At 50.7% G+C, this 24,486-nt stretch overlaps 1 protein-coding gene across 1 annotated transcript in view; it reads left to right on the top strand.

Moving 5' to 3' along the window:
* The window catches only part of IQGAP1 (IQ motif containing GTPase activating protein 1), a 138,628-nt gene that overhangs the window by 74,752 nt on the left and 39,390 nt on the right, over positions 1-24,486 (top strand). The window contains exons 15-18 of the mRNA XM_059714419.1: positions 7,625-7,788; positions 14,214-14,304; positions 22,672-22,839; positions 24,141-24,283. Of these exons, the coding sequence (XP_059570402.1) occupies positions 7,625-7,788; positions 14,214-14,304; positions 22,672-22,839; positions 24,141-24,283 (566 nt within the window). The remainder of the gene's footprint in view (positions 1-7,624; positions 7,789-14,213; positions 14,305-22,671; positions 22,840-24,140; positions 24,284-24,486) is intronic.

Below are 24,486 nucleotides of genomic sequence, written 5' to 3'. Positions count from 1 at the left end.
AGGTGGTAGCACTGGTGGCTGCAAGACTCAGCGCATGCTGCCCGGGCGGGAGCGGGCAGGCCACAGCCCCGTGCAGAGCGCTGCGGGGCAGCTCTTGCCTAGATAAGGGGGGAGCAGACCCCACTGGCACTGCACTGCCCCAGTGAGTTCTGCTGCATGTACTCTCTGTCCTTGTGTGTGCGGCCCTCAACAGCTCACCAACACTTGTTAAGTGGCCTGCCAGCCCAAATACTTGCCCAGCCCTGTTGTAGAGGCAGGCAGGTTAATTTGGTTCAAAAGGGGATTGGGCCAGTTCTTGGAGGAAAGGCCCATTAGTAGTACTGGATGTGGTAGAGGGGAGGGGGCAGCCTCTGAATAGGAACCTCCTAAATCTAACTGTTGGAAGCTGCACTGGGAGAGGAACCGGGGGTTGGACAAGTCAACATGCCCTGTTCACCCCCGTGTGCCCCACCCCAGCATCAGCTCCCCGCTGCTGAGAGGTGTTGTCCTGGGCCTGATGGACCCATGGTCTGACCCAATAAATGGCAGTTTACACAGATTCACAGAAGTTTAGGACTGGAAAGGACCCCATGAGATCGTTGGGTCCAGCCCCCCTGCTCTGGGGTCAAATAACTCAGCAAGGTGTACGTCCAGTCTCCAGGGCAGGTGCCTGCGCCACCCCGCTGGGAGTCTGTTCCAGAGTCTGGTCACACGAACTGTGAAGAAATTTTTCCTTATATTCAGTCTGAAGCTTTCTAGGAGTTTATGACCGCTGCCCCTGGTTTTCCCCTGGGGCGCTTTGGTGAATAGTTGTTCACCTAGCCCCGATGCTCTCCCCTGATAGATTTGTAAGCTGCCACCAAATCCCCCCAAAGTCTTCTCTTTTCTAGGCTGAACAGTCCCATATCTGTCAGCCTTTCCTCATGTGGCTTGCTCTTCAGGCCTCTGATCATACGCGTGGCTCTTCTCTGGACTCTCTCTCACTTCTCCACATCCTTCTTGAAGCGCGGTGCCCAGAACTGGACGCAGTGCTCCAGTTGCGGCCTCGCCGATGCCGAGGAGAGCAGGAGAAAAACTTCCTTAGTTTTGCTGGAGATGCACTGGTTGTTGCATGCCAGCGTATTGTTTGCTCTGCTATCTGTAGCATTGCACTGTTGGCTCAAATTCATTTTACGGTCAATTGTGATCCCCAGGTTCCTTTCGGACGTGGTGCTAGGTAGCGCGGCACCACCGAGCCTGTAAGTTTGTTGTGGATTTTTCCTCCCCAGCGAGAACTTTACACTTCTCAGTGTTGGACAGCATCTGGTTCTGGTCCGCCCGTCGCACTCATCTGTCTAGGTCCGCCTGCATAGTCCGCCTACCCTGATGCGTGGCCACACTTCCCCAAAGCTTAGTGTCATCAGCAAACTTTGCCAGTGTGCTTTTCATCCCCACATCCAGATCACTGATGGTGTTGAAAAGCTCTGGTTCAAGTACCAAATCCTGGGGGACCCCACTGGCTACCTCCCGCCAGGTCGACGTACAGGTTCTTGTCTTCTCATGGCAAGAGATGTCAGAAGATGGTTAGTTCTGATTTTCAGTGGTTCATAGAGCATTGGGGAAGTCCAGATGACAAGTAGAAAGCAAATGTTGTGCCCATATTTCAAAAGGATAAAGAGAGGTGATCTGAGCAGTTACAGCAGGGCTGGGCCAGATGCGGGCCAGCAGGCCATTCTATCCAGCCTGCGGGGCCCCTAAAAAATTTAGAAAATTAATATTTATCTGCCTTGGGCTGCCTGTCATGGAGCCCTCAATGGCTTGCCAAAACTCAGGAAGCGGCCCTCTGCCCAAAATAATTGCCCACCCCTGAGTTATAGGCCTTCCATAGATGTCGGGTTGGAAGGGGCCTAAGTAGATCATCAAGTCCGACCCCCTGCCTGGGCAGGAGAAAACACTGGGCTCGTATGACCCCAGCCAGGTAATTGTCCAGCCTCCTCTTAAAGCCCCCCAAGGTAGGAGCCAGCACCACTTCTCTTGGACGTTGGTTCCAGATCCTAGCTGCCCTGACTGTGAAGTCGCGCCTCCCGATGTCTAGTCTGAATCTACTTTCAAACAACTTATGGCCGTTATTCCTTGTTACTCTGGGAGGTGCTCAGGGCAACAGGGTCTCACCCATTCCCCTCTGGTCCCCCTGTAAGTTTGTAGACGGCCACCAGGTCCCCCCTCAGCCTTCTCTTGTGGAGGCTGAACAGGTTCAGGTCCCGTCACCTCTCCTCGTCAGACCTGCCCTGCTGCCCCCGACCATGCGAGTGGCCTCCTCTGGACCCTCTCCATGCTGTCCACACCCCTCTTGAAGTGCGGTGCCCAGAACTGGACGCAGTACTCCAGCTGCGGCCTGACCAGTGCCGCATAGAGGGGGAGGATCACCTCCTTGGACCTGCCTGTGATGCACCTGTGGATGCACGACAAGGTATGGTTGGCCTTCCCGACCACATCCTCATTGGCGGCCCATGTTCATTTTGTAATCAGTAATGACTCCAAGATCTCTTTCCGCCACCATGCTCTCAAAAAGGGAGTTTCTTAGCTTATAAGTGTGCTGGAGGTTCCTGCTGCCCAGGTGCAGCACCCTGCACGTGTCAGTATTGAATCCCATCCTATTCTCATCCGCCCACCCCTGTAACCTGTCCAGGTCCAGCTGTATCCTGTCCCTCCCTTCTAGCGTGCCCACCTCGCCCCAGATCCTGGTGTCGTCAGTGTATTCGAACAGGGTGCTTTTCACCCCCTCATCCAAGCCTCTAATAAAGAGATTAAACAGCGTGGGCCCAAGGACCGAGCCCTGGGGGACCCCACTGCCCACATCCCTCCAGGTCGAATATGGGCCATCCACCACCACTCTCTGGGTGCGACCCCCTAGCCAATTTGTGACCCATCTCACTGTGTAGGCATCAATGCCACAGTCGCCTAGTTTATTGCTGAGAATAGTGTGAGACAGGGTCAAAGGTCTTCCTGAAGTCCAGAAAGACTACATCCACCGCGACACCTGTGTCCAGTGATTTTGTGACCTGGTCGTAGAAGGCACCAAGTTGGTCTGACAGGACCTGCCCTTAATGAACCCACACTGGTTGCCCCGGAGCATCGTCCCCGGTGCCGGTCCCTCCCAGATGTGCTCCTGGATAATCTTATCAAAGAGCTTCCCCAGGATTGAAGTAAGGCTAACAAGCCTGTAGTTTCCTGGGTTCTCCCTTCTCCCTTTTTTGGAGATGGGGACCACACTGGCCCTCTTTCAGTCGTCCGGCACCTCACCAGAGCACCACGAGTGCTCGTAAAGCCGTGCCAGGGGCCCCGCGATGGCCCCTACCAATTCCCTCCACCCTGGGGTGGAGAGCGTCTGGACCTGCTGGTTTGAACACGTCCAGCCCCTCCAGCAGTTCCCTAACGCGGTCCTCCCCGACCCTGGGCCTGGCGGAGTCTCTCCTGAGTCCGTCCTGAATCTCGGTGGGGGAGTCCTGGTCCCTGCGCAGAAAAATGGAGTCAAAGAAACTGTTAAAAAGGTCTGCCTTTTCCTCTGGTGCAACCACCAGATTGCCAAGTGTATCCTGCAGGGCCCCACGGTGCCCGGTGCCTTCTTTTTGCTCCCTATGTATTTAAAAAAGGACTTTTTGTTGTCCTTGATCCTTGCCCTACTTCCGTCTCTGCCTTAGCTTTCCTAACAGCCCCCTACAGACCCGAGCGCGATGGAGGTACGCTCCTCTTTGGTGAGAGCCCCTCCCTTCCACTGGGTGTACGCCTCCTTTTTGGCGTTCCTGAATGCCTTTGGTGAGCCGGGGGGGGTGGCTTCTGAGCACTCTTGCCCACTTTGATTCTCGTTGGGATTGTCACCTCTTGGGCTTGGAGGATCATCTCCTTAAGGCACGACCACTCGTCTTGGACACTCAGTTCCCCAACTCTCCAGGACCCCGGTGCCTCTCTCACTCATCTCCTCAGCTCATTGAAGTTGGCCCTCCTGAAGTCAAAGGCTGCTGCCTTGCTGCTCACCTCAGCCTGGAGCTCCCGCACCTGCCCCTCCAGGGCCCTAAGCTGGGCACAGGAGGGACAGGCAAGGGACCCCCCCCGACCCCTCCTCCCACCAGCCGCTGGGTCCCTGCCAGGCCACCCCCATGGACGGGGCAGGGGGCCACCGACCCCGCCACAAGCTCTGTCCGGGCGGAGGCCCCAGAGGAGCCCAGGCCAGGCGGCGCCACCGGGGCAGGACCCCTAGCAGCTGCGCTCCGTGTCCGCACCGTGTGCGCGGAGCTGTGCGTCTACTTCCCTCGTCTGTTGGAGGGCCCTGGTGGACCGCTGCTGCGCGAACGCCGGCACGCCCTTACAGAGCACACCTGTTTGTGCGCACTGTTCACGTGCGCGGCTCCGTCGGCTGAGCTAAATGGGACCAGGGGGCGTCCCGTCCGGATCCGCCTCAGCTGCGCCGGCTCCCTCTGCCCTCTACCCACTGACCTTAGGGAGGTAAGCTGCTGCTGCTGCCGCCGCCACCGCCGCTGCCGGTGAGGAAAGGGGACGCGCGCGCGCCCAGCTCCCTCCTCACTCTGCTCCTGCCCTGGTATCTCGCACCAATCCCAGGCAACTGGAGAGGCTGACACAGGACTCTAGTTTAAAAGAAAGAAGGGAAAAAAAGCTTAATTTAATTGATACCAACTGTTACGGGTGTCAGTGTGGTATCAATCAGTATGCTATCAATAAGATCTGATCAAGCCAACTTGATTAATACCTGTCTTTTTGTACAAGTCTATTGATGAAGGTAAGAGCAGCTTTTATATATTTTTATTTTTGTGGGTCTCTTGAGTTAACACCATTTCACATTTTGAGTTGGAAACTAGGCTAATCCAAAATTGATACAGCATGCATTAAATTGATTAAAAATTACCTAACTGTCAAGTCTCGCATGGTATTGGGAATGGGTATTCTGGCTGGTCCCCTAAGCTTGGTTCTTGGCCATATACTTTTTAACATTTCTGTTAATGAGCTGGAATTAAAATCATTTTTAACAACATTTTGAATGATAGGGAGAGTGGCAAGTAGTGAAGAGGTCAGGTCACTGAGGCGGAGCCATCCGGCTCGCTTCAATACAAATGATAAAGCCACATGTGAAGACTTGCATGTAGGAAGAAATACAGGCCACGCTGCCAGGTTGGGGTACTCTGACTTGGGAAGCAGTGACTCTGAAAAGGGCCTGAGGTGCGGGGGGAAGAACCTGAACTTGCACACGTGCTATTGCTGCAGCGGTTGTGGATGTATGAAAAGGAATATCAAGCAGAACTGGATGTAATGGTTGGATGTGGAGTGTTTCTGGCCTCAGGTTAAAAATAGGCATGAGTCTGACAGCAAAAAAGCCTGACTTCGTAAGGATTGTGAAGGATTTTCCTTCATTGAACCAAGAGTAGGTGCATATCTAAAAGATATGAGGATCAGAGGAAAGTAGGGCTGGAGGAGACTTCACAAAGTCATCTAATCCAGACCCTGCTCAAGGCAGCACCATCCCAGCCAAGCATCTGTCCAACCTGATCTTGAAAGCTTCCAGGGATGGAGATTTCACAACTTCTCCAGGTGCCTGTTTCAGTGCTTGACCACCCTCTTCATCTCCAACCTAAACGTCCTCTGCTGCCGCCGGAGCCCACTGCTTCCAGTCTTGTCCCTTGCGGCCGCAGAGCAATGCCCGTTTCTGTCCTCTCCGTGGGTGACTGGTGCCACCTTGGTCAGGGGGACACATGGGTCCTGTCCCCCCCGGGCAAAACGTACCCACCGGTGAGCGGCTGTGGTGCTCCCGGAAGTGGCCGCAGCCTACATCTGGCGCTCACGGGGGGGGGCACCCCCTACGTGTTGTCTCTGACCCTCTCTATTAATCATCCTTCAGCTGTTTAAAAGCTGCTATCAAATCCCCCCTGAAATGCTTCTTCTCCAGACTAAATAATCCTGGTTTTTCCAGCCTTTCCTCAGAAGTCATGCTTCCCAGGCCTCTAATCATTTTTGTTGCTCTCCACTGGACTCTTTGCAGTTGGTCCACATCCTTTTTGCAGGGCCCAAAACTGGACATAGGCCCCTAGCGCTGAATGGAGTGGAGTAGTCACTTCCCTTGGTTTTCAAGGGATGCTCTTGCTCGTGCAGCCTAGTACGACGTGGGCCGTTTTTGCCGCAAGAGCACGCTCTCAGCTCATTTTCAGTTTACGGGCCACCATGACTCCCCGGACCTTTTCTGCAGAACTGGCATCCTGGCTCCAGCCCAGCCCCGCTGTGTGGAGGGAGGGGGCATGGCCCAGCCCCAACCCGGCCCTGGGGGGCAAGAGGGTGCAGCCCGGCCCCAGGGGGAAAGGGAGTGTGGCCCAGTCCCATCCAGACAGGAGAAGGGGCCTGGCCTGGCCTCATCCAGCAGTGGGGTGGAGGGAGGGGACATGACCTGGCCCCAGCCTGCTGCGCGAGGTTTGAGAATTTGGCAGTGGGGAAGGGTGACTGCATTTATTGTCACCTCTCCCCTGCCACCAAATTTCTCGATCCGCGGGCAGATCTGCAGGCCCTGTTTGGCCTGTGGGCTGGAGGTTGAGCACCCCTGCTTTAGGGGTTTGACTTCTTCCTTAGTGGGGGCCAGCTGCGCTCGCCTTCTGGGAGGTGCCCCTATTTGTGAAGACTGAAATGAAAAATACTTCAGCCTCCTCTGCACCGGCTGTAAGCAGACTGCCTTCTGCATTCTGTGGGGACCCGTGGTTTCTATGAGCTTTCTCTTCCTCTTGACGCATGTGTAAAATCCCTTTTTATTGCCTTTTAGGTCTCTTGCCAGTTGCATCTCAGATCATGCTGTGGCCTTCCTAATTTTCTTTCTGCATGCCTGTGCAATACTCTTCCATAGTTATATGACCAAGTTTTCACTTTTCAGTAAGATTCTTTTTTGACTTTCAGTTCACTGAAGAGATTGTTGTCTAGCCAGGTTGGCATCGGTTGCACTTTCCATTCTTCTGTTGTACTGGGATAACAATATATGCTCAAGTGCAAACAGTAATTAATCCCAGAAAGTCCTATGGCAGCCAGCACAAGAGAGCTTTCGGTTCATAGGATCAACCCTACTTTTTCCCCATGGGTCCTTTCAAACAAGCAACAGCAGAGATACTCCAACCCACTTCCATCTTCTCCTACTGGAGACTGCAAATATGCCTATCCCATCCCACCTGCAATGGTATGAAAGGCAGCTAATAGAGCCAACAGAATTGCTACTAGGCCTTTCATCTGTGGCAAGTTTAACTTTTCAGCTATGCTTGTGTGTGCGTGCGTACACAGTTTTAGGAATGTGTAACTAAAATGTGGCTACATATCGTACACTGGAAGTATCCAGGTTGCTGGTCCTCCAGGCTAATTCGGGGGAAAGACCTATGTACACACCTGCACAATGAGTTTTGTCTGACTTCTGTCTCTCTGCAGCCTCCTGCACTCGCTGAGGGCTTTCATTTTTGCACAGTATGCAGCCCACTGAGTGGGTGCTCATCATATGAAGAAACCATGTAACTTCCATTACTAGCAAAAAGCTGTTTCTATTGAAATACTCAAGTGATGTCAGGTTGGGAAGGACTAGTGCATGTGCTTTCTTCACTGATCAGAAACTGTCCTTGTGTACCTGTGTTTCTAGGGATTTTAGCCATTGGGCTTATTAACGAAGCGCTAGATGAGGGAGACACCAAGAAGACCCTTCAGGCCTTACAGATCCCGGCAGCAAAACTGGAGGGCGTAACCCCAGAAGTGGCACAGCACTACCAGGACACGCTGCTACGAGCCAAGAGGGAGAAAGCCCAGGTGAGTGCTGAGACGTGTGTGTACAAGCATGTGCAGGCCAGCACAGTCCGTCATGTGATTGTTTCAGCAGCACTGCTGAGGGCAGTGAAGTGTGCATGTGCTATAGGAGTTTGGGGCATGGTTGTGTTTACAGTGGGAACCATCGACATTAGAGAAACAGCAGTTTACAGCCACAAGCTGCATGTTTCTGAAAGCCTGTCAAGCTCGTCTCCCGACTGTATAGCTGGTCCAGTAAAGGACCACTTGCCTCCATAAACCAAGGAAGCCACGGGAGGGGACACGAGTGTATTAGATTGTTTGCAGCTTTGGTCCTTGCTGCGGTTCAGTCTGTAAGCAGTGAAAAGCCCTCCCTACCCCACAGTGGTCTGCGAGGCTATGCTGCAGTGGCCATCGGCTTCCACCGGGGAGCCAGCTTTTCACGTCTAGTATTCCGTGGATTCTGTGCAAAATCACAGAAACCATCATTTTTCGTGGTAGTCTCGAAAACAGCAAAATTGTGATTTGAGTAGGTCTCTTGTGTATAAAAAGTGAAAGGTGGATTTACCGTTTTTGAAATCCCATATTTTCATGGGTTCTTAGAAAAAGACCATGTGGGACAATTATGAATGTCAAGTCTGACCTCCGGCATAACGCGAGCAATAACATTTTGCCCAGTAGTTCCTGCACATAGTCTGGTAATTTATGGCTGAACAAGAAAAGAGATCTGGTCTTGATTTAAATTTCTGCTACTTAGTGGATAGTTTAGCCGATCTCCTGGTGAACTGTTCTGGAGGTAACTACTCTCAATATAAAATATGAATAGCAAATGAAAAGCTTGCTTTTTGAAATGTCCAGCCAGAGGATTTTGTTCCGTTTTTCCCTGCTAGATTGAAGAGTCTTCTACTGTTAAATATTTTCTCCCTGTGGAGGTCTATGTAGACCTGGATTAAATTTCCTCTTAGTTTATTTTTAATGAGGAGAATGGATTAAACTCCTTCAGTCTCAAGCAGGTTTTCTCACCCAGTAAATCATTCTCGTTGCCTCCTCTGTGGGACTTATTTGAACAAGATCATATGCAGAGGAAATGCAGCCTCCTTACTGCAACTTATTTCCCTGTTTACATGTTTTTAAATGTGCCTTTTCTCCAAGGAACTTTTAAAGAACATTTGACTGCTTGACTTTACGGCTTGAAAGGGAAGCTGTGCCAGAATCAAGGTTGTCTGTACAGCTTGGGTTCAGCTACCTTGAGCATGTGTAACTCATAGATTCATAGATGTTAGGGTCAGAAGGGACCTCAATAGATCATCGAGTCCGACCCCCTGCATAGGCAGGAAAGAGTGCTGGGTCTAGATGACCCCAGCTAGATACTTGTCTAACCTCCTCTTGAAGACCCCCAGGGTAGGGGAGAGCACCACCTCCCTTGGGAGCCCGTTCCAGACCTTGGCCACTCGAACTGTGAAGAAGTTCTTCCTAATGTCCAGTCTAAATCTGCTCTCTGCTAGCTTGTGGCCATTGTTTCTTGTAACCCCCGGGGGCGCCTTGGTGAATAAATCCTCACCAATTCCCTTCTGTGCCCCCGTGATGAACTTATAGGCAGCCACAAGGTCGCCTCTCAACCTTCTCTTGCGGAGGCTGAAAAGGTCCAGGTGCCCCAGTCTCTCCTTGTAGGGCTTGATCACATAGTCTTTTCACAGGACCCAGGCCTTGGTCAGGGCACAGGCTTGATGGTGCTTAGGACATGAATCCGAGTTGTGCAGTGAAGGATGTGTGTGGAATCCAGGTCTGGAAGGAGCGTGAAGGTGGAACCCCTGCATGCAAGTGGAAGCATCTCTCCTAATTCATCCCTGCCCACTGCTTATCTGGTCTCTTCTGGGAAACTTCCAGTGAGGGCATCCCACCGCTCCCACAAGCAGGGCTTTCTGCTGCCTCAGGGCTCTGGCAGCAAGGATGCTTTTCCTGAGATCTAATTCCACTTTGGTGCAGTTTGAAGCTATTGCCTCATGTCTCTCGCTCTGCAGCAAGGGAGAAAAGTTGTGCTTCCTTCCCTTTATGGGGCCCTTTCAGATGTTTGCAGATTGCTGTTATGTCCCTGCTTAATGACCTTTTGCAAGCTTAAATAACATTTCCTCATGCAGCTTACCTTCTAACCCCTTGATGATTTTGATCACCCATCTCTGGACCCTCTCTAACATCCCCATGTCCCCCTTAAAATGTGGGGCCCAGAACTGCAGGCAGAACCGTAGATGAAGCCTAACTAATGCAAAGTGGAGCGATACTATATCCCCTCATGCATCTTATACCCAATAGTCCTGTTCTCCCATTGATGCCGCCCAAAATTGCATTTGCTCTGTGTGCAACTGCATCATATTGCTGACTCATTTTGAGGGTATGATTCAGTGCAAGTCACCATTTGGTATTTGTGGTTTTGGTTGTTCTTCCCTAATCATAGCATCTGGCATTGTCTGCATTGAACTTCATCGCATTGTCTCTAGCCTAACTTTCCAGTGTATCAGGATCCTTCTGGAATATTTTCCTATCTGCCAGGGTGTTTTCAATCCTTCCCAATTTTGTGTCACCTGCAGATTTGCTCAGGAAACTCTATTCTGGCATCCAACTCATTAATAAATATGCTAAGCAGCACCAGGCCTAGGACAGACCTCTGTGGGACCCCACCACACTGATCCACTTATAATGACCTTGCTTGAGGGTATTGAGACAATTATCCGTCCACCTTGTAGTAATTGTATGTAGTCCACTTTCTCCAGTTTCCTTATGAGAGAGTCATGTGGGCCTTTATCAACACTCCTACTGAAGTCCAAGTACACTGTGTCCGTTGCAGTCCCTTTACCCCCACCCAGCTAGTTACTTGGTCAGAGGAGATCGGTTTGGTTTGGCATGATTTGTTTTTTACAGGTCCATGCTAATTGCTCGTGATCAGCCTTTCCTCCTCCAGATGCTTACTATTTGACTTTTTAATTTGCTTGTGTAACTTCCTGGGTAGTAAAGTCAGGCTGACCTGTCCGTCATTCCCTGAGTCCTCCTTTTTGCCTTTTTAGAGGGGTATTTTTTGACCTTTTCACAGTCCTTTGGAGCTTTCATAGATTCATAGATGTTAGGGTCGGGAGGGACCTCAATAGACCATCGAGTCCTACCCCCTGCATAGGCAGGAAAGAGTGCTGGGTCTAGATGACCCCAGCTAGATACTCATCTAACCTCCTCTTGAAGACCCCTTTGTGCGTTTCTGTTGTGTCTTAAGGGAACTGATAATTCTGCATGCAGTGTGGGGTTAGGAAGCTGCTAATAAACAGTGCATGTGGCTGTCCATCGACTGTTAAGGGTAAGGAGAGCTACCAAATAGCTCCATCCACCCAAGTCCCAAATGACAAAATTGCATGTGATTGTGTAATTGAAGACTGTATTAGAAATCATAGAAACATAGGGCTGGAAGGGACCTTCATCTCGCCAAATCCCCTGCCTGAGGCAGGATCATCCCTATCCAAACCATCTCGGACAACTCCATTATCTAACCTATTAGCAAAACTACACAGTTGGCCCCAATGCACCCCCAAGACATAACGCCCTAACCTGACACGCACAAAGCAGGGGGACCACAGCAGCCGACGTCCGGCTGCTGCAAAGGTTGTTAAAATGTGCTCGAGATGTCCAAAGAAGAGGCCGCGTTCCTGGTGACAGAGGAAGGCAGTGCCTCCCCCCCCAGTCCACACCAATTTGACCACGGGGTAAAATTCCTTCCTGACCCTAAAATGTGACTCCCTTGCACGGGAGCCAGATTAATTCTGGCAGCTCCTGACTTTTGAGGGCCTAATTTTGCAAACTTAATATTCTTTTGCTTTAGGTTTTTAATGTCAAATATAATTATGGATGTAGGTGTACTTTGCATCTATAATAAAGAAAACGAAAGTTCAGAGAACCAGTAGTTCAGTACAGATTTTGGGAAGGAGCGATTAGGTAAAACGTGCTAGTAAAAGCTGCGTTCTGATAGGCTCTCGTCTCTCAATCACGCTTTTGTTGTCCCTTAACTCAGCGGGGCCCTACCTTCTTGACAAGAGTGCTACAGATTAGTCCCCCTGCCCCTCTGAGTATCCCTCTGATCCCTTTCCCTTACCCAGTCTTCTGCTCTGCTTTCTGCTCCCTGCCTGACCGGACGTTCTGCTTTCTGCGCCCCCCAGCCCTACACAGAGGCTGCCTCCCCGCTTGGGTCACCCATGCAGCCATTAGCCACCTGGGTGGGTTTGACCTGATGCGTGTCCGGCTTATATTGCCAGAAGGAACCTGCTGTCCTTACTTGTCTGTAAAGACCCTGCTGTGCTTTGGGCACCAGCGAAATAACCAGGTGAAGTTAGGAAGAGGAAGCAGGTGTCTTGTCTTCTGGCTGGGGACGGGGCAGGCATAGTTCGGTGTTGCTGTGTGCCTGCCTCGGGCAAGCCTTTCCTTCTCTCTTCTCCTTGGGAAGAGGGTGTTAGACTTACCTACCTGGTTTTGGTGACCTGAGGAGGAAGTTTTCATTTTGCCCACCTCAGAGGCTGTCATCACTTCATTACCAGAGGTTGAATTGGGTTTAGCAGCGGTTCTAGACATTCACACTGTGACATGGAGGTGACTGCCTGTTGTGCAAATTGCTCTTTACCGCAGAGTAACTTCCTTTGGAGAGGCCCCGAGAGGGTTAAACTGTCCCAGGAACCGATTGTGCTGAAGCATTTCCCTTTGCTGAGTCAGTGTGAAATAATGAGCTCTTTTTAGTGCAGGCGGGAGCCGGTGCCAGGCTGGGCTGGTAACTGCAGTTGGGTGAAATTGCCTTTTTTAGGCATATGCTCAGCTTCAGGGCTCCTCCCAGCTGCGTTTGAAGTAATTTTAGAGATTGAGATAGCAGTCTGCGATGACGTATAGCAGGAAAGTGGTGAATGTCTTCAACTAGCCACGATGCCCTGGCCAGTAATGACTGTACTTGAGACTGAGCAGAAATGTGGTCACAACACTCATGAGATGGGGGGCTGCAGGGTATGCGTGGCGCTGACTTCCAGGCGGCAAATAAGCGTGGGAGCGTGTAGGAGAGGAGTAGAAAGCAAGCTCTGTTCTCAGAGTAGAGCCGAAGCCATCGGTCCCTTCAGTGCACGTGCCCAAAGCCCTCTGGCGCTGCATTCGGGGGTGGGGGGTTTCCCTGAAGTCGTGCTGATAGTCTGGATTGATTCTTAGGAGAGGCTGACATTTGAAGCTTATTTTCCTTTGGTTGCTTTTTACCAAGTGGACTAGAAAAGCCCTCCTCTTCCTTCGCCTGGACGGCACCTCCCGTTTCCCTGAGACACGCTGGCTCTCAGCTGGATCTGCCCTTGGCAGATGTGCGTTTCATCTCGACAGCAACCTCAGTGTCTAGATCACTCAGCGTGGCCGGGTTTAAAGCTGTAGAATAAAACTGTGCTAAAAGGGAACATTTGGAAGGTGTGTTAAGAAAAGTTCCTTGTGAAACTGGCCCTGAGACTCCCCTCCTGCCCACCCCCTTCCCAGAAGGGACTTTTTAATTCTGGGTGGCTGTGGGGCTCTTCATACTGAGGTCGGGCCTTCCCTTTACTCTGCTTGCTGCACCAGCAAGGGCTTTTGGAGGAGGTGGGAGTGCTGGCTCTACTGTTGTTGGGTTTTTGTTTTTGAAAGCTAGCAACAGGAAGCAAATTATGGCTGGGGAGGGCCGCTTGGCAGCTGCTGGGTCATTGTTCCCTGTGAAGGTGCTTTGGCCCTTTGTTAAACCGTAGGCCCCTTTCAGTCTCCTGCGCATAAACACAGCTGACTAGTTTTGTTCAAAGCTGAGCCAGAATGGGCATGGCATGGTAAATACCCCACATGTGCCAGCCTGTTAAAACAGGGTTCCCATGCATAGCAGAAACCTTGTTTAATTGCACTTCCAGACAAAGAGAGTCTGACACTTTGGCCTCCTAGTATGGACGGGGTCAAACTTATTTGAATTTTGTTCACCCCTTGGTTGTATAGTCACAATTCATTTTCATGGTAATATGGGAAGAAATGTTCTATGGGAAGAAGAGCATCACGGCTTTCAGCTAGAAGGTGCTGATTCAGTGGCTCAGCGCTCGTGTCTGCGGTCTCTGCTTATCCGAGCTATGCGCGGCGTGTAGCTTTGTGGCTCTCCCACCTTCCGCAGGTTTCTTTTTGGAGGTGGCGAGAAGGGAGGATAGGAGAACTTGCCTGAGCTGCGGTTGTAGCAGCCTCTGCTGGTCACAGATGCACAAGAAATTTGAATTCTTGTGCGTCAGTGAAATGCAGAATATGTAAAGAAGAACGTGTCCTTTTCCCCTCTGTACATGAAAGGAAATACATGGATACTTGCCAACTGCGCAGCTAACTTCACTAATCGTAGTCCCTTAGATGTGTAGCTGGAGACATTGTTTGTTTGTTCATTTATTCCATTTTTGCTTCAGGACACTCGGGATGAGACAGCTGTGCTTTGGCTGGATGAAATTCAGGATGGGATTCATCGGGCCAACAAGGACACGGAGGAGGCACAGAAATGTAAGTCATGCATTAATGTTTCAATTAATCTTCATCAAAGAATAATGGGATCATAGAGAAGTGGGGCTGGAAGGGACTTCCAGAGGTCATCTAGGCCAACCCCGGTCTGAGGCAGAAATAGCCCTGTCCAAACCATCCTATATGATCCATAATCTAAACTCTACATAAGATTACGCTTGGCCCTGACACAACACAGAATTAACACCCTAACCTGCCACTGGTAATGCAGGAGAACTGCGGCAGCCGACGTCCTGCTTCTATGAAATGTTGTCAGTGTATGCTCAAGAGATCCAGGAAGAGGGCCATGCCTCCTCACTACAGAGGAAGGCAAACATGCCCAGTCCATACCAATCTGACCATGGGGTAAAATTCCTTCCTGACCCCGAATATGGCATCAGTCCAACCCTGAGCAGCAGGCCAAGACCCTCTAGCCAGCAATCTCTGGCTTTGGTCCCAGGAGGAGCATTGGCACTCTCCAGTCAACATCCCCAACTTTGACTTAAGCCTTCCTCAGGCATTGGGTGTTGGCTAAAAAATACCCTGACACATGTAGCAGAAAGGCAGGGGGTGGGGATTAGTCCTTACACTACTTAAAGAACAGATGAAGTTCAGCATTGATAAATGTAAAGTGCTCCATCCGGGGACAAACGATCCCCATCGTACTTACAGGCTCGATGGTGCCAAACTGAGTAGCAACATGACGAAAAGGGACCTAAGGGTAATAATAGACCGCAGTATGACCGTGAGCCGGCAGCGCGATGCTGTAGCCAGCCAGGCAAACAATACGCTGGCAGGCATCAACCGATGCGTCTCCAGCAAAACCAAGGAAGTGATTCTTCTGCTGTACTCAGCATTGGTGAGGCTGCAGCTGGAGGACCGCGTCCAGTTCTGGGTGCCGCACTTCAGCAAGGACTTGGAAAAGCTTTCAGAGTCCAGAGAAGGGCCACCCATCTGATCAGAGACTTGCACAGCAAGCCATACGAGGAAAGGCGGAGGGACCTGGGACTCTTCAGCCTGAAAAAGAAGGCTGAGAGGGCACTTGGTAGCAGCTTACTGCTATATCAGGGGAATACATCAAGGGCTTGGTGAACAAGTGTTCACCAGGGCACCTTTGGGGAAAACCAGGAGTAATGGCCACAGACTCCTGGAAGACCTTTTCAGGCTCAGCTTCAGGAAAAACTTCTTCACGTTCAAGGTGTCCAGACTGTGTAATAAACTCTCTCCAGAGGTGGTGTGTCGCCTCCCCTGGAAATCTTCAAGAGGAGCCTGGACGGTTACGTTGCTGGGGTCACCTGTCCCCAGCTGTCTTTTCTGCTCAGTGCAGGGGGCTGGACTCGGTGATTTTCCAGCCCCTGACAATCTATGAAACAGGGCTGGTAGTCTCGGGGTGGCAGTAGAGACCCTTGGAAGAGTGCTGGACATGAAGCAAGTAGACTTAGGACAACTGTTATAGTGAGGATGGCCCTTCCGTTACTAACCAATTACTTAATATGTTCCCTTTATCCTCATTATTCTCTGTCACCTTCTGGTTATATTCCAACACCCAGTCTTGTATCCATATCCACTGTAGCACGTTGGAAAGGTATAGCCATCGGATATCTAGATCTCTTCCCTGAGGCTGCAGCTAATTCATTATTATCTGCATTATTAGCTGATCACCTTCACTATCCATTGCAAAGCTGGCAAGTCAGTCAGCATTACAGAAGTCCTCGACTGCAGGAAAGCTGACTTTGACAAGCTCAGGAGGCTCGCTGGCGAGGCCCCAAGGGACCACGACTCGACAGGAAGAGGAGTCCAAGAGAAGTGGTTGCTCCTCAAGGGAGCGATCCTGACAGCACAAGGGATGGCCATCCCATCTTGAAGGAAGGGTAGCAAAAGGGCATAGCAGCCCCCTTGGCTCAGCAGGGAACTTGAAGACCTCCTACACCTCAAGAGAGAGACTGATAAAGGGTGGAAGGTTGGAAGTACCACCCAGGAGGAGTACTCGCACTGGTCCGTACCTGCAGGGAGCGGATCAGGAAAGCCAAGGCTGCAACCGAGCTGCATCTGGCTTCACATATCAAGGATAACAAAAAGTCCTTTGTCAGATATGTAGGGAGTCAGAAAAGAAGCAAGGGTAACATTGGACCCCTGCTGAACCAAACGGGACAGCTGATAACCGACACTCAGGAAAAGGCCAACCTGCTCAGTGAGTACTTCGTGACGGTCTTTCATCAGTCCAGTGGGACTGCCCTGCTTAGCAAGATGCGGGACGGCCAGGGGGAGGGCGTATTTATACCCAGTATTGGTGTTGATCTAGTAAAGGATCACCTTGAGAGACTGGACACCTTCAAGTCAGCTGGTCCTGACAGATTGCACCCTAGGGTACTCAAGGCAGGTGTCATAGCCCAACCAATGGCAAAAATATTCGAAAATTTGTGGCACTCGGGTGAAGTACCTGAAGACTGGAAGAAGGGCAATGTGGTGCCCATCTTCAAGAAAGGGCAGAAAGTAGATCCCAGGAATTACAGGCCAGTCAGTTTGACCTCCATCCCCAGTAAGATCCTGGAGAAAATGATCAAGGAGATCCTTTTGGATAAGCTGGCTGAAGGCAGCGTCCTGAGGGATAGCCAGCACAGGTTTGTCACGGGTAGGTCTTGCCTGACCAATCTCATCGCCTTCTATGACCAGGTGACATATCACGTGGACAAGGGAGAAGAGATTGATGTCATATATCTGGACTTTAAAAACACCTTTGATCTGGTGTCCCATGACCTCCTCACGGAAAAATTGGCTAACTGTGGCCTTGGCTACACCACAGTCCGATGGCTGGGAAACTGGCTCCGAGGTCGGACGCAGAGAGTAGTGGTCGATGGTAGTGAATCATCATGGTGCATTCTCTGAGGATCTGTCCTTGGACCAATTCTTTTTAACATCTTTATCAGTGATGTGGACATTGGTATCAGAAGTGCACTGGCTAAGTTCACTGATGACACTAAACTTTGGGGCACAGCATCCACACCAGAGGACAGGCTAGTGATCCAGGCTGACCTGGATAAACTTAGTAAGTGGGTGGATACTGACCTGATGATGTTCAATACCGCCCCGGAGGTGGTGGGGGGGAGGAACCTGCAGCATACTTATAGGCTCGGCAATGCTATGCTCGCTGGCACCATGGCTGAAAGATAATTGGGGGTCATGATTGACCACAAGATGAACACGAGCCGCCAATGCGATGTCGCAGCTGGTAAAGCAAACCAAATCCCGGCTTGCATCCATAGATACTTCTCAAATAAATCCCAGGATGCCATCCTCCTGCTGGACTCGGCCTTGGTGAGGCGGCAGCTGGAGTACTGCATCCAGTTCTGGGCTCCACAATTCAAGAAGGATGTGGAGAAGCTTGAGAGAGTCCAGAGGAGAGCCACGCGCATGATCAGAGGACAAGAGAATAGGCCTTATGAAGAGGCTGAGAGCCATGGGACTCTTCAGCCTGGAAAAGCGCAGGCTCAGGGGGCACCTGGTGGCTGCCTATAAGGACATAAGGGATGTGCATCAGGATCTGGGAGAACGTCTGTTCACCAGAGCGCCCCAAGGAAAAACAAGGACCAATGGGCATAAACTCCTACAAGACTGTTTTAGGGTGGACATAAGAAAAAATGTCTTTACTGTCTGAGCCCACAAGACCTGGAGTAGACTCCCTGCAGAAGTGGTGCAGGCACCTACTCTGCACCCATTCAAGAAACGCTTGGATGCTTATCTTGCTGGGATCCTTTGACCCCAGCCAACTTCCTGCCCCTGTGGCAGGGGCTGGACTTGATCATCTTCGAGGTCCCTTCCAGCCCTAACGTCTATGAATCTGTATATGTATACAGGCATGCTCAAAATAAAAAAATTATCTTCCTATGCACATAACCTTCTATTTACTTAAAATCATAGAGAATGAGGGCTGGAAGGGAGCTCAGGAGGTCACATCTAGTCCAACCCCTGCTCAAAGCAGGACGAGCCCCAACTACATCATCTGTAGTTTCATAAAAGTAAGGTCGGAGGGGACCTGAGCAGATCATCTAGTCCAGCCCCCTGCCCTGGGCAGGAATGAATGCAGGGCTGTTATGACCCCTACTAAGTTAAGGCTCAAATGACCCCAGCTAGGTAGTTATCCAGCCTCCTTTTAAAGACCTCCAAGGTAGGAGCCAGCACCACTTCCCTTGGATGCTGGTTCCAGATCCTAGCCACCCTGACTGTGAAGTAGTGTCTCCTGATGTCTAGCCTGAACCTACTCTCTTAACAACTTATCGCCATTATTCCTCGTTACTCCTGGTAGTGCTCGGGGGAAGTGCTCTCCCATACCCCGCTGGTCCCCCTGGTAAGCTTATAGATGGCCACTAGATCCCCCTCAGCATTCCCTTGTGGAGGCTGAACAGGTTCAGGTCCCGTCGCCTCTCCTCGTAGGGCCTGCCTTGCTGTCCCCGGATCATGCAGGTGGCCCTCCTCTCGACCCTCTCCATGCTGTCCACATCCCTCCTGAAGTGCAGCGCCCAGAACTGGACACAGTACTCCAACTGCGGCCTGACCAGTGTCGCATAGAGGGGGAGGATCACCTCCTTGGACCTGCTCGAGATGCATCTGTGGATGCACGACAAGGTGCGGTTGGCCCTACAGACCGTGTCCTCACACTGTCGGCCCATGTTCATTTTGGCATCAATAATGACTCTAAGATCCTTTTCTGCCATTGTGCTTTCAAGCAGGGAGTTCCCCAGCCTGTAGGTATGCTGCTGGTTCTTCCTGCCTAAGTGCGGTACCCTGCACTTGTTGGTGTTGAATCCCATCCTATTCACATTTGCCCACCCCTGTAACCTGTCCAGATCCAGCTGTATCGTGTCCCTCCCTTCTAGCATGCCCACCTCTCCCCAAATCTTGGTATCGTCGGTGAACGTGAACAGGCTGCTTTTCACCCCCTCGTCCAAGTCACTGATGAAGATGTTGAACAGTGCGGGCCCAAGGACCAAGCCCTGGGGGACCCCACTGCCCACATCCCTCCAGGTTGAATATGACCCGTCCACCACCACTCTCTGGGTGCAGCCGCCTAGCCAATTTGCAACCTATCCGACTGTAGGCATCAATGCCACAGTTGGCTAGCTTTTTAATGAGAATGGGGTGGGAGACAGTGGTGAAGGCCTTCCTGAAGTCCAGAAAGACTACATCCACCGCGACACCTCCATCCAAAGATTTTGGGACCTGATTGTAGAAAGCCACCAGGTTGGTCTGACGGGACCTGCCCCTAATGAACTCATGCTGTCAAGGCTTTGTCTACCCAAGTCAAAGTTTTGTCTACCTAGGTCTTAAAAATCTCCAAGGATGGAGAGTCCACACCCTCTTTGGGAGCCTGTTCCAGTGCTTTACTACCCTCCTAGTGAGAAAGTTCGTCTTAATATCTAACCTAAACTTTCCTTGCTGCAACTTGAGCCCATTGCTCCTTGTCCTGCCATCTGCCCCCACTGAGACCAGTCCAGCTCCATCCTCTTTTCAACCCGCTGCAGGGAGGTGAAGGCTTCTAATTCAATCTCCCTTCGGTCTTCTCTTCTCCAGACTCAGTAAGCCTGGTTCCCTTAGCCTCTCCTTACAAGTCATGTCCCTCAGCCCCTGAACCGTTTTCGTTGCCCGCCACTGGACTGTCTTTAATGTGTCCATACCCTTTCTGTAGTGGGGGGGGCAAAACTGGACACACAACTCCAGATACGGCCTCACCAGTGCAGAATAGAGGGAAAGAATCACTCTCCTAATAATGCAGCCCAGGATGCTGTCAGCCCTTCTCACAACAAGGGCACGCTGCTGGCTCCTATTCAGCTTCTTGTCCATTGCCCAGATTCTTTTCTGCAGATCTGCTGCCCAGCCAGTCAGCCCCCATCCTGCACCGGTGATTGTTCCATCCTCCGTGCAGGACTTTGCACTTGTCTTTATTGAACCTCGTGAGACTGCTTTTGGCCCAATCCTCCAATTTGTTTAGGTCACTTTGAATCCTAGCCCTACTGTCCAGCATATCTACTGCTCCCCCCAGCTTGGTGTCATCTGCAAACTTGCTGAGGGTGCAATTCATCCCATCTCCCAGGTCATTGTTGAAGATACTGAACAGGACAGGCCCCAGGACTGACCCCTGGGGCGCTCCACTTGATCCCAGCCGCCAGCTAGACATTGAGTCATTGATAACTACCGTCTGAGGCTGAGGATCCAGCTAGTTTTCTATCCACCTTGCAGTTCATTCATGCAACTCCGTACTTCCTTAGTTTACTTGCACGAATGTTATAGGAGACCATATCAAAAGCCTTGCTGAAGTCAGAATATCCTTACTTACAGTGAATTCATTCTGCCAGTGTTTTGCCTAATTGCTGAGTTTTATTAGATGCTTTGGGAATTCCTAAGTTAAATTGTTTCATATGTTAATAGTCTTCACCTTTGTCATTTCCCCACAGCTTTCAGATTGCTTAAAAAGACCTTGAATGCTAAACCTTGCACTATTTGCTTGGGCATTTCCCTATTTACCTCCTTTCAGCCTCTGGAAATGTTGGTAGATTCCTGCTCTTGGCTTTCTATTTCTTAATTCTTTTTCTTGTTGTTTTTTTTTGTTCTTAGTAGGATTTTTCTTCTCACTTTGTGTTTTTAAATTTTCTTATTGGTCTTTTGTAGCAAATGATGTGAAACAGCCTTTTGAAGTTCTGCTTGCCAGTTTTCCTTCATTTGCCATGTTAGCTTTCTGAGGCAAGTGGGAGTTCTGTTAATTTGGGAATTATTAAATTATCAAGATCTTTCAATTGCCTTTTATTTCTCCAGATTCTTTTCAGTCTTTCATTCATGATAGTGTTTGCCATGCGGACTGGTCAGCCTTCCTTGTACGGAAATCTAAGACACGGTTCTGGAGCCTTTTATCCTCCGTGTGTTCTTGGGCCCCCATTCCCCACCCATGAGTAGGTTACCTTTTTCTCAGTGCTCTTTCTGTCTGTGATGTGGTTAGAAAGTATTTATTAGAAATTAAAGAAAGTATAATTATGTTTTCAATATAATGGTATTGAACATTTTCAGAGATGCTCAATGAGCCGCTTGGGTGCCTTCTTCAGACACGGGAACGTGGAAGCTCAGTGTTCCCCGCCGGTGGCTCTGAAGCACAGCAGGGTGTATTTCCCGTACCGTGGTGCCACAGCATCATTTGTGCTCCTGCTGTTCAGGGTCTTTGGTGCAGTAGACACGGACCTCCCAGTTCCCTAGTCTCAAAAGTGACCTTGGACTTGTATTGTGTGTACTTCCTTGCTCCATTTCCATTTTGTCTTGTAAATGTTGCACAGTAGCAAGAGCTTAAAAAAATTGAACTATCCAGTGTGAATGTTCAGAACAAGGAGTTTAATGTGCATTTCCTAAATCCTTTTAGTAGATGGTGATGGATTTCCCTTATAAACCAATATTTGGCCAAGGTCTTTTTCTGCAAATTCTGTATGAAAAAAGCTCTAGGAATGTATCTAGAGTGCAGTCCATCTCATCTTTTGTTCCCATTAGTACCAGGACGATAGGCTGCTCTACTTGCTAGAACTGTCTAAGCAGATGCTTTGCCAGGGGAGCAGCTTGAAGGTAATGCCAAGGAATATTCAGTCTAAGGGAAGCCGGTGCTTCTGCACCCAGCTTGCGGCCTGTTTCTTTCCACCAGATTGTAGACTAGCTATGAGGAATCCTTTGCGTACTACTTTGCATAATTAAGAAACAGTTTAACCAGATTAAAAAAGGGATTGGACAAATTCTTGGAGGAAAGGTGCATCAGTAGCTATCGAGTGCAGGAGTTAAGGGCATGGCCTTTGAATTAGAACTTCCTAGACCTTAAATCCTGGAGATTGCAAGTGGGAGAGGAACTGTGGAAAAAACCCCTAGTTTTACCCTGTTCACTCTGCCTTTCAGTATCTGCTCTTTGCCCCTGTGTGACACAGGAGACTGGGCAAGAGGGACCTACAGTCTGCCCCAGTACGTGATTCTTGTGTTCTTGAATTGGCTTTGTTTGGGCAAGGATTGATTCATGGGATGCTTGCCCATGACCTAAATGTTAACCCAACACACTCAGTTTTGTCTTGCAATTGCAGTCTCAGTGTAACTATCCATGGACCACGGCTTCTCTTAGTGAACTGAAAATCACATAGCTAAGCTGGACAGAGTGGAATGAAAGTAAAATATCTGTGAACAGTCATGCTCCTGTAAGATACTCTATTACTACAGATGTGACCCCAAAGTCCATCATCCTCCGCCCCTGAATAAGCAGTCACCGTTACTTTTCCTTCACCACGTGGCCCGGTGTTTGGTGTGGACCACTGAATCCCGGCATGCTCAGGTGACTCATTTTTCTCTGTATTACTGAAGTTTCTTTAGGAATTCTGGCCATTAATGAAGCAGTGGACCGTGGTGATGTTAGCCAAACCCTCAGCGCCCTGCGCTCACCTGATGTCGGGCTTTATGGAGTCACTCCAGAATGTGCTGAGACATACCAGCGAGAGTTGGCAGAAGTGAAGAAGAAGAAAATGGCAGCAGGTGAATTATGGGACTTGCTGTTGCGGTGGCGGGGCTGGGGGCCAGGTGTCGAGCCAAGCCCTAATCTACTCCCAGCGCATCCCTGCCTGGTGGGGGGTGGGGGGTGAGGAGAGCATGTGGGTGGGGGGGCTGCCTGGGTGCTAAGTGCCAGAAGCCAGCCAGGGGTGTGGGGGGTGTGGGGCATGTGCAGCAGAGCTTGCTCAGGCGGTGTGTCTGCCCTGTGGTGCTCCGCATGCGGTTGAGCCTGGGGCAGCCCCTGCCATGCCCGGCCCCAGCCAGTATGCAGCTTGTGGTGGGGCTGTTCCTGGCGCAGCTGCGGCCAGCTGTGTGCTGCTCTGCTTCCCTCGCCTCCAGCAGCAGCTCCTCCTGCCTCTGCCCTGCTGCTCTGAGCAAGGAGGGGGAGCTTCAGCTGGGCAGCTCCAGCTTCCTTCCACCCACTCCCACTCCGCCCCGCTGCAGGTGGCTGCTCATTGCGCAGGGCCAGGGGAGTGGGGGGAAGGCAGCTGGGAGCTAGAGCCAGAAACTGAAGCAGGACCTGCCTGGCTGACCCCCCACCTCCCCAAAACACACGCACACACACACATGCACACACAGTGGCTGCACTGGGAACAGCTCTGCTGGAAGCTGCTTGCACGCTGGTTGGGGCCTGGGCCAGTGGGCGCAGGCTGGAGCGTGGCACGGGCTGCCCCAACAGGAGTGTGCGGGACTTGGCCCCAGGCAGAGCTCTGCAGGGACAGCTGTGGGCTGTCCAGTCAGTTGCCTTGGGGCCATATTTTGCCCACCCCGGTGCTAGTATCGTTCTGCTTAGCATTCATTGGGCCGTAAATGGAGTACCAAGCCCAGTCTGGGGACTGCCATTTTAAGAAGAATGTAGAAAAACTTGTGAGGATTCAGGAGCAAGCAGCAAAGATGATACAGGGGTTGAAAAGCAAGCTGTATAAGGTTAGGCTGAAGGAACTTGGTATGTTTTAGTTGGGAGAAAACTGATTGGGGCAGGATTGTGTGTGTGGAAGGGGTGGGGGGGATTGAGATGCTGTCATAAAGCCTTGTTCTCCCATGACAGAGAGGGTAGGATGCATGTAAGTTGATTAGTAGGCCCTTCTTCACTTCTAGTACATATTAGGCGAGGTGGCAGTCATAGGAGTTCAGGGAAATCCCAAGGGAACGTTATCTTGTGTTCATCTATTTGCGGGGAATAGACATTTACATATTTAAATAGTTGTTTTGACTTTCTAGTTAATGTTGTCTGTTTGCTGGAAGGCTGTCTCTCTCCTTGAGCCTTACACTTCTGTTTCTTGTAGGGGACAATGCTAGCGAGTGGGTGAAGCATTGGGTGAGAGGCGGCTACCATTATTACCATAACCTGCGAAGCAGAGATGGAGCATGGGATGAACCTTCAGGATTTGTACACAACAGCACACAGCTCTCCCGAGAGGAGATACAGGTAGGAGGATAAAATGTTCCTTTTTTTTTGAAGGGACAAGGTGCCTCGGGGTGCAGACAAGTGTACGTTCGTAGTGGCTTCAGAAGAGGAGGGGAGGCTGCTTCTGTAGGGTGCAGCAGCTGTTGTGCTGTAATGTTGCATGCCTGTGATGCTGTAGGGACACTGATGGGCTAAACTGCCCCAGCATTGACCCTGGATAGAGC

The sequence above is a fragment of the Alligator mississippiensis genome, chromosome 11 (genome assembly GCF_030867095.1).
Source record: "Alligator mississippiensis isolate rAllMis1 chromosome 11, rAllMis1, whole genome shotgun sequence".
NCBI lineage: Eukaryota > Metazoa > Chordata > Crocodylia > Alligatoridae > Alligator > Alligator mississippiensis.
Note: the sequence above shows the minus strand (reverse complement) of the source record. Positions and strands in the feature narration are given on the sequence as shown.